This window comes from Simochromis diagramma, unplaced genomic scaffold (assembly GCF_900408965.1).
Source record: "Simochromis diagramma unplaced genomic scaffold, fSimDia1.1 OVJJ01000692.1, whole genome shotgun sequence".
Lineage (NCBI taxonomy): Eukaryota > Metazoa > Chordata > Actinopteri > Cichliformes > Cichlidae > Simochromis > Simochromis diagramma.
This window is the reverse complement of record NW_024387485.1, coordinates 1289314-1306264: the sequence shown is the minus strand read 5'-3', so window position 1 is coordinate 1306264 and position 16951 is coordinate 1289314. Positions and strand designations below refer to the sequence as shown.

Here is a 16951-nt window from a genome sequence, read left to right as displayed (position 1 = left end):
CAACGTAGTTACTGAAGAAGGGCTAACTTTCGTTTCAAAAAGTAAACCACGACCAAAGGTTTATGGTTGGGTTCCCTCTAGTCCAAGGGTGTTCAACCTGAGGCTCCTGAGCCCATCTCTGTGCTCGATGTCCATCAGAAAAATCAGTAAACCGTGAAAAGTAACGTGGGAAGACATTTTCTGCACAAACACAGCATCTACTACAGAATATTACAGATGTGTGTGAGAAAATCCATGACAAAGAGAGCAATGAACCAGCAATAATTACTCGGTTGCTATAAGTTTGTTTGTTATCAAAGCACACTCGTTTTATTAATTTTGGACAAACAGCGGGACTCAAAGCAGGCTTACAGTGTTTTTCCTGACTTAAAATGCGTCTTTGGGGTGACTGTAGGCACAATGATGAAGGTATAGTTAAAATGTGACTTTAAGTCTAAAGTGCTGTATAAATGTGAGGCAAATCCAGGCAGGCTCTTCGTAATTTCGTATCCTAGCACTGATTTTATTGGATACATTCCCATGTTAACAAAATGAAAACAGCAGTTCCCTGCGGCTCTATTAAGCTGCAGCATTAGAAGAAATCTGCTTTTCCACTAAATTCCATTTAGAAAACCACGAACAGGTCGCGCAACGCCCTCTTGTGACGTCGACGCTGTGGCGAACAGGACGGGATACTGGGAGAGCCGGAAGAGTCGCGCGGATAGATAAGAGGGAGCGCGAGCTGATCCACAAACGCTTCTCCGTCGAAGCCACAGCTGCGACAGGACCATATCCTACCGGGGGAGTTTTAACACTCAATTGTTCGGAGCTAGCTTTGTAGCAAACGGTGAGCATGAACTATTATTTCAGTGGAGCACGTTAACGTGTCCGCGCGAGCCGAAGCGCTTCATCATTCCAGAAGGCATGTTAGCTTTAGCCAGCCAGCTAGCTGGAAACTGGAACAGGAAATGCCACAGCTAGACTGACACAATTTCCAGTTATTTAAGTAATTTATAGTTTTCTTACCGCTCTTGGACATCTAACTTTGATTCGTCGTGTGTCAGTAAGCATTGATGAGGTGTACATCTTATTCCATAGCCCGTGTCCCGGTTCAAACCGTAATTAAAGCCTGAATCACTGACAGTTGTGTCAGTGTTCCCGTTGAGACCATCAGCAGAAACACGCCACATAATTTCATTACCCGTTTTTATGGCAAAAACGGGTTCATGTTTGAGTCCTGACAAATGAAGTCTGGCCTACTTTACTGAGGCAAGGAAAACCATTAAGGTCAATGTCACAGAGAGCTTCAGGGAAATTTCCTATGTGGACTGGAATAGTCAACTGTGCCAACTGCTCCCTGTTATCTGCATTTTATTTGCACCACAGTCACACCTAAGTGGACTTTCGTGTCTCAGGCCTGGTCAAGGAGAGTAGCAGCTCGATGTGAGCAGCAGATGGGTGTGGTTGTGTTGTGGGACACAAATCGCACATTTGGTGTAGGGACTTGCCAGGTTACAGTTTCCTGGTCCCGATGCCTTCCCTCTGTTCTCTGTACTGAGATGAATGGAGCCACGTCTCCCGCAGCCTCTGATTGAACACAGATGCTGATTGCCCACATGGTGCTGAGTCAGGAGTGGGGACTGGCACAGAAAGCGTTTGTTCCTAACAGATGCGCGATCACAGGCCGCATGTCATAAGCGAATTTACAGATTGTTAAGCGTCCACTTTATATAAGCGTAGAGGACTTGGTGTAGTCGGGTGTCTTGCTTCGTTGTACCAGCAGTCATTAATTTGTATTCAGTCAATGCTGAAATAGAGAAATGCATTTAAGCTTAAAATGGATCTTATGTGCAGCTACTTTTACGTAGTTATAAGTAATCAATGCAGCTTTTGTCAGACTAGTTGATGAGTCGATCGATTTGATCATTTATTAACTCAGAACTTACACAAAACCTCCAAAAAACAGCATTGATTGCATACTTGGGCTTTTCTTTAGTTTGATTTAAATACTAATAATTTTTTTGTCATCATTGGATAAAAACAACAAATTCCACTGTTATGTCTTTTTGGGTAAACACAGAAAAATTGAATTGCAGAGCAAACATACTGTTCAAGTTCCAAAGAAAAGCAAGTTTATAAGAAATTTTTTTTTGTTTGTTTTACTGCTTTTCAGTTGTTGCTTGGTGGTTTGTTTCAGTTACTCTGACAAGAAAATTTGGCACATCCACCAACTTAAATTAAATATCCTTATGAAATTATGGAAAGGGCATTTACCTGAATTTACAGCTAAGTGATAAAATAATTTGATTGAATCAGATGAAAAGTAATTGTCAAGTAAAATGACAACGTGTATGGTAAAGCCCACAGTGCTCATTTATTACTAACATTTATTCACAAGTCCAACTTAAGCTCATGTGAGGATCCAGATTTCTGGATTCGCCACATCAAGCTCTTTTGACGTTAGCGTATTTTCAATGTAAAAGTAAAAAAGCTTAAATCCCAAACCTTTTACTGCAGAAAGGTGTTAGAAAATACTTACAAGTTATAAATTTACTTTCTGCAGAGCATGCAGAGATAAATGTGCATCAGTGATGCCCTGCAGACTGATATCTGCATATCTGATAATAAGGTGGTGTATGGTGGCACTGAGCTTTTGTGGAATAGGTTTTGCGCTCCTTAATATAGAACTAATGTTCTCTGGAAGAAAAGTGGGGGAAACAATAATAAAATGGTAATACTGAAATAAGACTCTAGTTGTGCCTCAGAATGTCAGTGGGCTCAGATGCGACTGAAATGTTGATCTGTATATTTTTAAGTTTCGTTGTTTCCTGAACTTTAGCCATCAGGTCGCTTCAAATTTGAGCCTGTCCTCAGACGCCTCTACCTCTTCAACTTGTGTAAAATACTTGTCTTTAATTTATTTCAGTGTGTGTGGCATACGGTTCACAAACATGTGGAAGGCAGCAGCTGGACAGTCAGTCAATGTGTCTGTAGACGATGGAGGTGACGACTGGGAGACTGACCCCGACTTTGAGGTACCTGTATTTTCTCCTGTTTCTAGTTCCTCTTGGTTCACTTAAATAAAATCTTATTTTGCTCACTAGTGTTCTTGGCTTTGACATTGTTACTCTGTTTTTAAAAAACTAGAATGATGTGTCTGAGAAGGAGCAGCGCTGGGGAGCCAAGACGGTGGCTGGCTCAGGCCATCAGGAGCACATAGAGTAAGGATGCGAATGTTTTAGTTTTTTTCCTTCTTTTGGGAATAAATGCACTGTGGGAAATCTACAAATTGTGTGTCCTAACCGTGTTGGTCTTTGGTGTAGTATACACCGTCTGCGTGAGACTGTTTCTACGGAGCATACCAACCTGAAGCAGAAGGAGTTGGAGAACATGCCCAAAGCCTCGCATGGCTATGGAGGAAAATTTGGAGTGCAGCAAGATCGAATGGACAAGGTGAGGGAGGCAGTAAGACCTGTGCAGTCGATCAAAGACACACAAATTCTGTTTGTCGTTTTGTTTTTCTTCTTATAGATTGGTAAGAATTACATGAACTATCCTTTACAGTTTGTATTGTAGGAACTTGTCTGTCTGTGAATCGTTGAAGACATTTGAAATTGCTTTTCATTGTAAAGAGTAGGGATCAGTGTTCCCCAACTGCAAATTCTAATAGGTCTTGCTTGAAATTGTGCATAAATGGAAAACAAAGATGGCAAATTCTACTGCAGGGAATGACCTTAACTGTTGCATAACAGGTCTGTCTGCATTCACATGACATTGAAAGATTATTGTTGTTAAGGGTTTAAGGGTTGATGCTCGCCACAGACCAATTCTAATATAAGCACGTCTGGCAAGGTGAGGGAGTGTGCTGTAGTCTGAGGCTGCAGAGCTTTTTCACTTTACAACTCCAACTTGACAAAATTGTAGAATTTGATGAAAAGATGAAAACCACGTGTAGTTACAGTCAATGAAAATATGGAAACAATTTCCTAGTAGTCTGACTGATTTGTTAAAATAAGTGTAACACATTGTTTGTGTGCACAGCTGTACTACAGTGTTAAATGTTTTGTTTCTTTGTTTGGAGGGTTGAAACTAGTAGTTCCTGTAGTTGTGGTTTTTCATGTAGCTGAAACCAGCCAGCTTGCTGCGTGCTTTTGCAGGTGTGTGTCTGCGTGCGTGTGCGCGCGCTAAGTCAGTAGTTAGTGTTCCACAGTCGATACACCTCCTGCTGGCTGTGCCTAGTTTTGCTTCTATTTTCATGTTTTCTGCCATCTTTCATTAGTGTTGTCAGTCTTCTGCTTTATGCAGCATTTTAAATATCGACGTGCATTTACGTTTGCGTCTTTGTGCCTTGACAGTCTGCTGTTGGACACGACTACCAGAGCAAACTGTCCAAGCACTGCTCCCAGGTTGACACCTCTAAGGGCTTTGGGGGGAAGTTTGGAGTGCAGGCTGACCGTGTTGACCAGGTATTTCCTGTTGCTGACCTCATTCGAACAGTAGCACAACACTTTCTTAGACACTTTTTATTAGTAATGTTCCTGCTGTGTAAAATGAAGCCCCGCCCCCCAACACCTTCTTTTTACAAAAATGAAATGAAGCATTGTATTGTATGTGTCATGTTTTGTTTTTAAGTTTGCTAAAGAACGTATCTCCTCCACATCAAGAGTAATTGCTCTACTGCACAGCAGTGTTCATGCACATTTGGCTGGAAGTAAAACTACAGACCTAAAGTTTCAGAAGGAAGCATGCTGTGTCACAAAACCTTCTCCATAACTGACAAAAACAAAGATTTGAGTTTAATCAGCCATGGCAGCCTTATTTGCATGTCATTTACACAACTTCGACAACATTGCACGCTACGAATGCAAACCTTTTTAAATGCATCTAATCAGTAGAATAACTGCTTTGCTTCTTCCTGTCTCCTTCCAGTCAGCTGTTGGGTTTGAGTATGCTGGAAAGACGGAGAAGCACGCGTCACAGAAAGGTGATGTCCTTATTTGTTATGTCTTTGCAAAACTGCTGGTTTTGACTTCTTTAGATATGCAAAAGTGTCCTGGACATGGAACTAAGGCTTTACTCAGTGGACACATTAGTGATAGATTAGATGGATAAAAAAGAAAAAATCAGGTTAAAGCTAGAATTTGAGACATAATAATGGCGTTTTTGTTAGACCCAGTGTGCTGGGATAGAGTCAAAACAAACTACAGTTACAGACTGCAGTGATCCTGGTACTCAGGAAGGCTTTGTGGCCCTCAGTGCTGAGGCTGCTTACCCAGGCTGTCAACCTTTGTTGCTCTCATTCCCTCAACAGTGCTTTGAACCACAGTCCTGAATATCTGCCCAATTCCAATGCTTCCTTATTGCTGTCCCTTGTTGCTACAGTAGGTGTACATAAGATGTACATGGCCCTCAATGAGTAATTAAAAAAGCATGATATGATTGTGTGATAATCTTGTTAGTTTGTCATTACTGTTGTGATTCTGTCTTAGCTGTTGAGTCATCCCATGAAATGTCAGTGTTTAGCCACCTGAGCTTGTCAGAATTGGTCTGATTTTTGCAAAATAACTTGAGTAGATTCAATGAAGGCATTCAATGCATTTCAGCATGCAGGAGCGATCTACGCGAAGGGTTCAGCACTAATGAGCAGAGCATATTCAAGCTCTGCTTAAATTTATTTAATTTTTAAAAAGCAACTAAATCAATTCTACACCAACTCTCTCTCTGAAGCCAAAATCTTGTTTTTGTTTCTAATATTTTATTTTTTTATATTCAAATTCAAAGGTGCCAAATTTCAGCCCATCTTCCCATGTACTTGAAGTCTGTAATATGTTTCATTAAATAGACTCAAGTTATTGTTAAAGTCAATATCTCAGCTGATTCTGCAGAGATCAAGTGGAAACTTTTCCAAATTTTAAGTTTTTTAAAGTTTTTATTTTTTGAATGGAATGACCCAGAAGCTAGCACCCGGAAGTGTCAATAGGGAATTTGGAATTGGGCTGCTCCACGATCACTGCTCCCATGCTGCTTCACCCTGATCTCTGAACCTTGCCCCTTCCCTCCTCCTTGCTCTGCTACGTAGACTACACCACAGGGTTTGGGGGGCGATACGGAGTGCAGGCTGATCGAGTCGACCAGAGTGCCGTGGGCTTCGATTACCAAGGCAAAACCGAGAAACACGAGTCCCAGAAAGGTTTGTCGAGGTTTCCTGCCGTATGGCATTCTCATTAATCTGCAGAAAGATGGCAAAAGTGAAGACAGACACTAGAGCTGTAATTGCGCAGCAGCCTGCAGGTCCTGGCAGATCATGTTTGTTTTTGCTTTTCTTCATTCCATCATTCCTCAGCCTGCTTATTTGAGATTGCACAACAATAACTTAACTGCTTTAAGCTGCATGTTTGTTTTGTTTTTTTGCCCTGGATCAAAATGCATTCTAATTAAAGACTATAAGTTATCTTACATGGTGTTTTGTACATACGATGTTTTCATTCCATGGCTCCAGTTTATTTTTTTTATTTTTTGGGGCAGGGAAGCTGTTTCAATTTGGACTGCTGTGTTTGTTTAACACCTTAACATCCATCAGGTAGTCAGCATCTGTAGGGGGTTTTTGTTTTTTGTCTACATTCTCAATAAGCACATTTCCACTTGACACAGAAGACAACATCATACGTTGAATAAACTAAATGTACTTGATGCATAAGGAAAATTAGTTTTTCTGTCTGAACTTTGTTTTCTCCTCTCCCCTGGGCCTTTGGCAGATTATGCCAAGGGCTTTGGAGGCAAGTTTGGCGTTGAGATGGACAAGGTGGACAAGAGTGCCATGGGCTTCGAGTATCAAGGCAAAACGGAGAGGCACGAATCCCAGAAAGGTAACAGCAGTCGGCACTCGCTGTGAACATTTTATTTTCTTAAAAAACAAAAAACTCTTATTTTGATCACGGTTGAAGCGCGTGCAAACAAACTGTGATGGCAGATTATTTTATTGTCACAAGTGGTGTTGGTCAGATTACAAACGTTTAACCCAACAGTCACACAGGCCTCAAACTTGTTTTGTAATTTTGGCTGAAAAAAAAAGTCATTAATTTGAATTTTGGGGTCAGAACGGTGGAGCATGTGACGCACAGATGGTGACATCTATGCAGAGCTGATTCTTCACACAGGGGAGTTACTGTCTCTGATTTTAATTATTTATTATATAATTTGTGACTGAAGTTTGAAGGGTGTAATAATAGGATGAGTTTTGTTATCATAAAAAAAATCACATACTAGTTGTTGTTGTTGTTGTGTGCAGTGACCTTGTTTTCACTGCTTTGATTCCTTGTTACCGTGAAAGAACGAGCGACAGAGTAAACAGCTTTTGTTTGCTTTCAGCTCGTGCTGTTAAACTCGCGCTGCTGATGTGTTATTAGCAGCTTTGTGTCCAGAGGGTCTCAGTAGGTCACACCCTCATGTCTGTCCTGACTTGTCTGTAATTTTGCAGTTTCAGCACAGCAGCTGTGTGTAGCTGCTTGCTTGTCACGCCTCATTGGCCAACAGCAGATATGACTCGTATCAAATGCATAAACGACCTCCACAATGCCCCGACTGTGTTTGTAACCTACGTTTGGGTATAAATCAGTCAGGCGTTTTAAAGCATCATTGTTGGAATAGGTGGGCAGCAGACAGTTTAATACCGCTCACTGTAATTCCTGTTTGGAACGAATGATGTGCAACATGCAGCTGCCTCAGCTGTTAGGATTGAATGAGTAAACGTTAAATATAAAGTTTGTCAAACAAAAAACTAGTGTCACACTGATGGAAACGACTAAAGCACTTTCTCTGCTGTAGCTTGTAAATGGTGCAGTGTTGTTTTTTTAAAAGTAGCATTACAAGATTTTTATCATTAAACATCTTATCTCAGAGACCTGCGTCTGTGTGTCATGTTTCCCTGCAGACTACGTGAAGGGCTTTGGGGGCAAATTCGGTGTGCAGACTGACAGACAGGACAAATCGGCTCTGGGATGGGACCACCAGGAGAAACTGCAGCTCCACGAGTCCCAGAAAGGTACTGGTGCCGAGTTGGTTTCTGCGTTTGAGCGTGACACTCGCACGGATGCACTGCCGATATGAAATAATTAAGGGTTTGTTAAAATGGCCACCTTTACAAGTTTGAGTTTGGCACAAATCAACCGTGAAACCAAACTTCCTCCTCGGCCGTGTACTCGATCTCAGATGTGGTTTTGTTGTGGCTCCAGTGCGGTGTTTAAAAAGTTGCCAACTTCCTCAACTAGCATGCAAAAATGGCTCAGAAAGCGGAAACGAAACCCACAGCTCAGATTTATATTTGCATGTCGGGTCTTAAGCTGATGCTGTGTTCAGGACATTACAAGCATGTAAATGAATCTAAACTAAAAGGCATTCACACAGTGAGTTCTATGCAGAGCCACTTCTAGATGGTCAGAGAAGTTGGCCTGTCAATCAGATTTTCATGCAGCAAATGAATGGGAGCAGTTCAAACATGCTCTCATACTCTCATTTCTTTGATGGGAAGTGGGTCCTTATCCTCAACTGAAAGATTCCAATCAATCACATGCTGTGTTCTGTTTCTGTGGGGCCTATTCCTCCTTTACCTCCTCACCCTAACCTTCATTCGATTCTTTCTTCTCTTCCTTCCTTCTCCTTGTGTCCTGGTTCTTATTCTCCTTTACTCCTCCTTTCTCTTCTTAACTACTTCTTTCCTTCTCTTCCTCCTACTCTTTGTTCCTTTCCTCCTTCATTTTTATCCTTTCCTCTTCCACCTTTGTCCTTCTCAACATCTTCCTCCCATCATCTCCTTCCACTTCTTCTCGCTTATTCTCTTCCCATCTGTTACTTGGATGGATCATCATACACGGTTCCTATCTTAAACTATAGTTTTCATATCCTTAATAATCCCTGGCTACAAATTTGTCGAGGTGCTTTTACCATTTCTGCAGCTTTTGGTAGCAGACGTCATGTTACTCAGTTTTCAAAGTCATTTCAGTTCACGAATATTCCTTTCTCCTAAAACTGAGGAAATATTAATGTGCAGAGGAGACATTACTGAAGACGAAGGTAACGAGGGAGCAGACCAGCTGAAGAGGAACAGCCTCTTCATAGTTGTAAAAACCATTCGCAGTGAATCCGAACATTGAGTGCTGAGCGAACGGGCAAGAACACGAAGGCCTTTTCTTTGTCGTTCTGTTAGCACGCAGCCTGGTGGGTGCATCATTGTCGCTATATGTGTCTTTTACATGTATTCGGTGTGTATTTTGTAATATGTGTGTGATGTTTGTCTGTCCGTATATGTGTATGTATTGTGTTGCAGACTATAAGCGTGGGTTTGGAGGGAAGTATGGGGTAGAGGTGGAGAGGCAGGACCAGTGTGCCCTGGGCTATGAGCACAAGGAGAACCTGGCCAAGCACGAGTCCCAAAAAGGCACAGATACTTTCCTGAGCACGTCACCCAACCCCACCCTCCCTTTTACAAAGCTCCTCCTGATCCTTCCCTTCCTATGAAAAGTCCTCCCTCTTAGCTTCTTTGGCCGGCTCTGACAGAAGCCCCTCCCACTCCCACAGTGACACGCCCACCTGTGCAGCACTGACTGAGACTTTTAGTTTACTGTCATCAATCCTATTGTAATGCCATGGAGGGGCAGAGGAATCTATCAGACTGTTATAACAAACAAATGTAGGCAGTAGTGCAGGTGAGTGAGAAGATGCAGAGTTACACGTTCAAGACGGCCGCCAACGGGCACCGGCACGCCAGCCCCAGAGGCCTGTACTGCAAAGTGATTTACTTTCAATTTTATCTGATCTCCTTGATATAGTGATCCCAAAGTGGCGCCTAGGACTAACAATCACTTAAAGTGAGTCTGCCGGTCACCAGCTGGTTTATTAGATACATCTTGCCAGAATCAGTTGGGGCCTCTTGTAAATGGTTCTTATAAAGCGCTTTACCTTCAGAATTGCTTCGATTGTCAGATTTGCCAGCTGCCCTTTACGTGAATCTCCTGAAAATAGTTGCTCCATTGGAGTCTTGTGACCTCACTCTAACAGCACCCTGAACTGTTGATACATGCCATGATGCATTCCTCTGGCCTCAAAGTATTTCTGCCCAGAACTGCTGCTCAGTGGACTTTTTTTTTTTTTTTTTTTTTTTTTTTTTTCATTTTGTTTTTGGACCACATCTCTAAACTCTCGAGATGGATGTACAGGGAAATCCCAGGAGATGAGCAGTAGAGCAGGGCGATAAGACCAAAAATATTTATCATGATATACATTTGAAAATTTGCGATAACGATGTAATTGACACTAGACAAAATACTTGACACCATGTGCGTATGAAAACAAAGGCACTGCGCATGTGCGTTTTACCCATATTCTATCGTGAACGGTATGATATGGCCCAGCCCTAATGAGCAGTTTCTGAAATATTTGAGCACCAAAAAGCCATGCTGGTGCCAGACAGGCACATTTGAACCACGTTCAAAGTCATGTAAATAGTCTTCCCCATTGCGATGCTCTGTTAGGACTCTAGCTTGTCTACATGCCTTAAAGCATTTAGTGTGTGATTGGCTGATTCGATATGAACAGGTGTACCTAATAAAGTTGTTTTTGTTTTGTTTTTTAGCACCAACTAGTCTTGCATTAGAAAGCATACCAACAATTTAACAACAAATCCTGTCAGTTGAGCAGAAAACACAACTGTAAATTCATATCCAATCCTCCAGTGTCTTCAGACCTTTGTGTGTGAATGCTCTTTGTAGTGAGGCATTAGAAAACAGTGAGTCTCAAACTACTTGACTCAAGTTGATAACCGCCTCCATGTGGCGGCTAAGCCTCATCGCTGATGTTGGGGTGGATGTAGCCTGATAATATATGCATATACTGAGTATGTTGAACTTTGTAGTACAGGCCTCAGGTCTTAGTGGTGCTGCTGGTCGCCTGCCTGGATCCTCTCTATTAGACGGCCAAAGAGTTTTCACAATATGAATCCTTTCCATCAAGTCTGCACTGCTCAGGTGCCCCCCGGCTGCTGCTTATTATTATTATTATTATTATTATTATTATTATTATTATTATTATTATTATTAATAATTTTTACATAACAGGAAAGCACTTGAATGACAGTTTGTGTTTGAGCTTCTGCTACCAGCTGCAAACTGCCTTCACTTTGGATGAAGTGATATCAGTCACAGATATGCTGTCATAGATGCTGGTTTATACAGAAAATGTAGTGCGCTTATTTTTGGCATTTATAAATTCAATTTATGCAGTAAGTGTATCTATAACCCAGTGTGACACATTAATAATTCAGCATTATGAATACAGACAGTAGTTTCCCAGTAGGCTGTGTGGTAGAGCCGGGCGATATGACCAAAAATATTTATCACGATATACATTTGAAAATTTGCAATAACAATATAACTGACGATATAATTGACACTAGACAAAATACTTTGCGACTCCACAACTTTATTAGTGCAAAAAAACCCATGAATGTATTTTCACTTAAACAAGCAGCTGTAAAATTTAACAGTGCAAAAGCAAATTCCTCGCTGACAGTTTAACCAAAAGGCATTTCCAGTGGAAACTGGCCGACATATCCTCAGCATAACCATGTATAATATCCACAAAACTTAAAAAGAGGTTATACACACACAATACGGTAATATCATGTTGAGGTGCAGTACATATCACTCCGCGAGGCTCCGCCTACGATAGCCGTAATGCTCCGACAATCCATCAAGCGGTGCGGCTTCGTAGCTTAGCAAAGTCGTACTGAAACATTTGACAGATTTTCGAGCGCCGTGTACATAAAATCGTCTCGAGGTCAGTAAACACAACCAGAGTTCATACATAAGGCACACAGGATTATAAGGGGCTCTGTCGACTTTCAGAAAAATCAAAGGATGATTTTAAGTGCGCCGTATTTTCCAAAACACACGGTAATAACGACGGCCCGCTAGCATGCGCTACCAAAAATAGTGCTTTGTTGTGTATCTCACGGACAAAAGCTAAACCAGTTCCACACCACTGAAGCTGCAGCGTTTTTACAAACCAGTTCTGGTTCATCTGTTTCATTCAATGATCCACTTTCACCTTCCTCGTTCTCCGTCGCCGAAATGCTTTTTCCGCCATGTGCGTATGAAAACAAAGGCACTGCACATGCGCGTTTTACCCATATTCTATTGCGAGATCTCATTTTCTTATCGTTGCCCAACATTATACCGGTATTACCGTGGACGGTATGATATGGCCCAGCCCTACTCTGTGGTTTGCAGCCTGGATCTTTTATCCAGCTGCAGGAACGACCCTACGAGGATGTCTGTCAGGGGGACGAACAGCAGACTGCTTCTGTCAATCATATCAGCAAATTCCACGTAAAAGGCAGTGAAACCATAAACGCAGCAAACAAAATGTCCAAAGGGCCAATTAGGGGGCAGTTCCCGTGAATAACTTGAAAGCAGCTATCATATCGCCTCGGCCTTCCCTGTTCACCACCCCTGGCTGTTTGTGGCACTGCCGTGATGCTGTTTGTTTTGCTTATGCATATATTTTGTGCATGATTCTGTATGACCACACTGCATATTTTTGATTTATTCTTTAAAGCGAAGGCTTCCTGCTATTGTTGCACGGACACAGCTCTTCTTCATTGCAGAGATTAAGCTGAGTTGGCCGCATGAACAAATGTTTCCTTGTGTCAGCATTCTCCTGTCAGCCGGTTTCGTTTTCCTCCTGCTTCTTTGATTCTTGCACATCTTCAGTCGGCCCAGTCAACCTACAGTGTGCTTCAGCTGAACTCGGACCAGAGAGTGCGTTTCAGCTCTCCTCTGGAGCACAGGCTCTGGTGATGCACATTGTGGTTGAGTCCTTAGACACAAAGTAACATTCACTTTTTCTCCTCTTTGTTGCCAGATTATTCTAAAGGCTTTGGAGGGAAGTTTGGTGTCCAGAATGATCGCATGGATAAGGTAAGGACTCCGTGTTTGTGCGTACTTTTCTGTAGAGGGCCTTGTCTTACATGTTACGTCTGACATTGAACAGAGCGCGAGCACATTCGAGAATGTGGAGAAGCTGACTCCAGCTTACCAGAAAACCAAACCTGTGGAGGCCGGTGAGCATCGTTCATCATCAGCCGTCTGTTAGTCACAACTTGAGGAAACTAGGTAGTCGACGTGACTCTGTTTCCTCCCCGTTCCCAATTGTTCTCATCAGGTGCCAGCAGCACAGGAAGCATCAAGGCCCGCTTTGAGAACATCGCCAAGCAGAAAGAGGAGGAGGACAGAAAGAGGGCTGAGGAGGAGCGGCTGCGTCGTCAGGCCAAGGAGCAGCAAGAGCAGGAGGCAGCGCGCCGCCAAATTGAAGAGACTGCCAAAGCCCCGTCTCCTGTCCCTGCTGCAAGTCCCAGTCCGACCCCAAGCCCGACTCCAGCGGTTCAACCAGTTAGAAGCCACGGGGTGAGTCGTAGTGATTTTTGAATGCTTAGGTTTAGGCCTAAAGCTCACTGTGACGCTGCCCATGTAGAGACGCAAAGAATGTTTTTTACAGGACTTGATTGCGATTGCAAAGTTTTTATACAAAGACTGTTTCCCAGGAAGAGAACTCAGCACATAAATGGCCTGGATTTGTATAGCGCTTTACTAGTCCCTAAGGACCCCAAAGCATCCAGTCATCCACACATTCACACACAGACTGGTGATGGCAGCTACACTGTAGCCACAGCCACCCTGGGGCGCACTGACAGAGGACGCTGGCATCACCGGGCCCTCTCACCACCACCAGTAGGCAACGTGTGAAGTGTCTCGCCCAAGGACACAACGACCGAGACTGTCTGAGCCGGGGCTCGAACCGGCAACCTTCCGATTACAAGGCGAACTCTCAACTCTTGAGCCACGATCGCCCATCAACACACAGACACTTTTGCATCACTCTTTGTGGCACCGCTGTGTTTTAGACCAACAGTGGATTATTATTGTTATCATCATCATCGTGTTATTATCCAGGAAAAGCTTGGATGCATGCATGTAGTATACATGACATCAAACTTTAAAACATTGTTTTTTAACGTATAAAAACCTAATTTGATCAGGAGAAACTGTAACTTGTTGGGACTGGAGTTGTTTCAGACGCTACTGTGTCTGGTAAACCTTACTAATACTATTACAGTATAGTTTGGCGATAGTATAAGAAGTTCCCTAGCTCTCCAAATCAGCGCGCTCTCTCTAACATGAGTGCTGCAGTCTTTAACATGCTGTGTTTACTGTGTTAGAACACGGAGGAGGAGGATGCCTACGACACCGCTGAGAATGGAGGGCAGCTGTATGAGGCAGAGCCACAGAGCCACTACACACCGCACGATGATCTGTACCAGAACCCCAAGGAGTCTGCAGCAGAAGGTGAAGCTCTTTATTTTATTTATTTTAATTATTATTGTGTTATTGGTGGCTTTTCCCCTCTGGCGTTCACACAGGAATGCTTACACTGCATTACAGGACGGCATTAATGCAGTGTAGCTTTCTACTTTGGACACAGGAGCCAAGAAGGGACTAAAAGCTGTTACACTCATGATTCTTTTACTTTTCATCTGACAAACTGCTGTTTGCTATGTAATTGTTTTTTTTGTTTTATTTTATTGTCTAAAGGTAGAAAATGACACTTTGTTTTAAAACTGTATTAAACAGAAAGATTTGTGTGAATAAGGCATTAGTTGAAAAAACAACATTTATAGCACCGTCATGTCTTTGTTAATCTGTAGGTTAGAGTTCCTTGTAGTGTAGAACCACCTGATTGCTCTGTAAGCTTTTATTTAAACTACTGTTCAATTGCAGACACGCAGCAGTACGACTACGGGGAGGACCTTGGGGTGACAGCTGTGGCCCTATATGACTATCAAGCAGGTAGGACTGGAGTTTATGTATATATGTGTATGTCCTTTATAGAAGAATCAAAGTGCACTTTAGATCCTGGATGGAATTATTTAGAGGATCAGTTTTTTTTTTTTTTTTTTTTTTTTTGACCATTATCGTATCAACAGTTGGCGTAAGCTCTTGAGACATTTAGAGCTCCTTCCTCATGAATGTCTTCCCATTTCAGCGGGCGACGACGAAATTTCATTTGACCCCGACGACATCATCACCAACATTGAGATGATCGACGAGGGCTGGTGGCGAGGCGTGTGCAGAGGTGCTTACGGCCTTTTCCCAGCCAACTATGTGGAGGTTCGGCAGTGATGACGATGATGACCCGTCTCCCCGTGCTTTTACAAAAAAGGGGAGGGAGACGTTTTCAGATACTGTCCTTCTCACACCTGGGTCTTTTTTTTTTTTTCTCTCTTTTTTACTTTTCCCTCCCTCTCTTCGCGTCATCTTAGTGTTCCGACACAATGCTAGATGTCTGAGCTCCTCACAGCTTTTCTTCTCCTTCCCTCCTATCTATTCAGTTATTTTTAAATCGGAGACAAAATGGAGAACCGGTTATCTGACTGAATACTCGGCTTAACGCGGCACAAAGCTTTGCACCTCTGTTTAGCAGGAGTTAAAGCTACAAGATGCAACCAATAGTTTATTTGGAGACTGAGCTGATTTCACTTTTTAACACCGGTCATGCAGTCCCAGCTTGCATTTTGCAGCTTCACAAGGTGTTGATCAGGCATTGTTGCTTCTCCGTATGTCAGTGAATAATTATTGGCTAATTATTCTCCCCCCGGTCCTGTGGCCTGCAGATGGTTCCCCCTCCATCAACATCTTCCAGCCTTAAAAACAGCCTTAAAAGCAGCTGGAGGAGTTGGTGTGAGGAAATGCAGTGATTGCATCATGAAGAGTACCCTCAGTCTCACCAAAGAGCAGAGAAATGGCTAAATCGAGCTTATAACATCTGAAACGATGTGCACAGAGCTCAGGGTGCTCACTGTGTAGTAGCTCAACCTTAATTTAAGCAGGAGAAGTTTGAAGTGAAACAAATCTCCCTTCCTCTTTGGATTATCATGTATATTAATGGTTATATTCTGTCCAGTCCAATGACCCAATGATCCCATTTGCTTCTTGATTAGTGTTTGTAGTTTGCGGTGTTGCACAGGAGTCCAAACCCCCCTTCCAACTGTAACTGTGCACGCTGATGAAATCTGAGGATGGTTTAGAGCTTCGTGTAGTACGAATAAGTCTTTTTGTGTCTGTTGGAGAAAACTTACCTTTATTAAGTTGTTCTCAGAATCACAGGGCCAACAACACCAGAGATTCATTTGTGCTACTTGGGTGAATCACCAGATAAAGACAGTGTTATTTGAATTCTATTCTGCAGTGCTGAATCATAGACTTCATGCTTTGAATCATGTACATAGAGCTCATACTTTATAATGCTTGAAAGAAGTCCTAGATATAAAAGCAGGGTTTTTGTTCCGTCACTGTGTTCTTCTGTGGAGGTGGACAGGACTTTTATAGGGTTTCTTTTCTTGTCGCTGGGAATGCTTGGAGGTTTTTGTGCGTCATGTTGATATACACGTGAAGCTTTGTGATGACTGCTCTGGAGCCTAACTGACATCCTTCGCTATGACCCAGCGGTGCGTGCGACCTCTCGTTGTCGGCAGTGACGAGGACCTGTGGAAATGTATCCAGCTGATGTTGAGGGACAGGGCTTCAGTCTGTTCTCCAAACATGAATAATTCCCAACAGGCAGCAGGCTGGACAAACTGCTCGTCTGTGGAGTGCAGTAGTGTAGCTTCCACAGGTGTGTGCGTGCGTGTGAGAGTTTCTTCGTTTATTCATCTTCTGGGTTTTATAATTAAAAAAGTGACCTTTTTAAATGTATTATCTGTACCTCTGTTTGCTTGAGTCACATTATTACCTGCTTGTTCTTTTTATTTTTCAGTTTCAATAAATAAACTAAATAAGCTTGTTTATGGTTTTGTTTTTTTGCCCTCAGGCTTTTAGTTGGTGTTAATTTTTAAGTGAACGTCACACATTCATTAAAAAAATTA

General features: G+C 42.5%; 1 protein-coding gene across 3 annotated transcripts; it reads left to right on the top strand.

Annotated features, from left to right (window-relative positions):
• Window positions 1-667: 667 nt before the first annotated feature.
• LOC120724503 (src substrate cortactin-like) lies at window positions 668-16864 on the top strand. Of its 3 annotated transcripts, XM_040016713.1 has the most exons (16): window positions 670-826; window positions 2906-3014; window positions 3127-3200; window positions 3303-3432; window positions 4335-4445; window positions 4909-4963; window positions 6059-6169; window positions 6735-6845; window positions 7910-8020; window positions 9302-9412; window positions 12895-12950; window positions 13024-13093; window positions 13195-13436; window positions 14249-14375; window positions 14808-14876; window positions 15073-16864. In XM_040016713.1, exons 2-16 carry the CDS (start codon window positions 2931-2933, stop codon window positions 15207-15209), a joined length of 1599 nt encoding a protein of 532 aa, XP_039872647.1. In that variant the 5' UTR covers window positions 670-826; window positions 2906-2930; the 3' UTR covers window positions 15210-16864. The 3 variants fall into 3 exon arrangements, with proteins under 3 accessions (XP_039872649.1, XP_039872647.1, XP_039872648.1); XM_040016715.1 differs by lacking the exon at window positions 6059-6169 and having other exon boundaries at window positions 668-826; XM_040016714.1 differs by lacking the exon at window positions 9302-9412 and having other exon boundaries at window positions 671-826; window positions 15073-16238.
• Window positions 16865-16951: the final 87 nt, after the last annotated feature.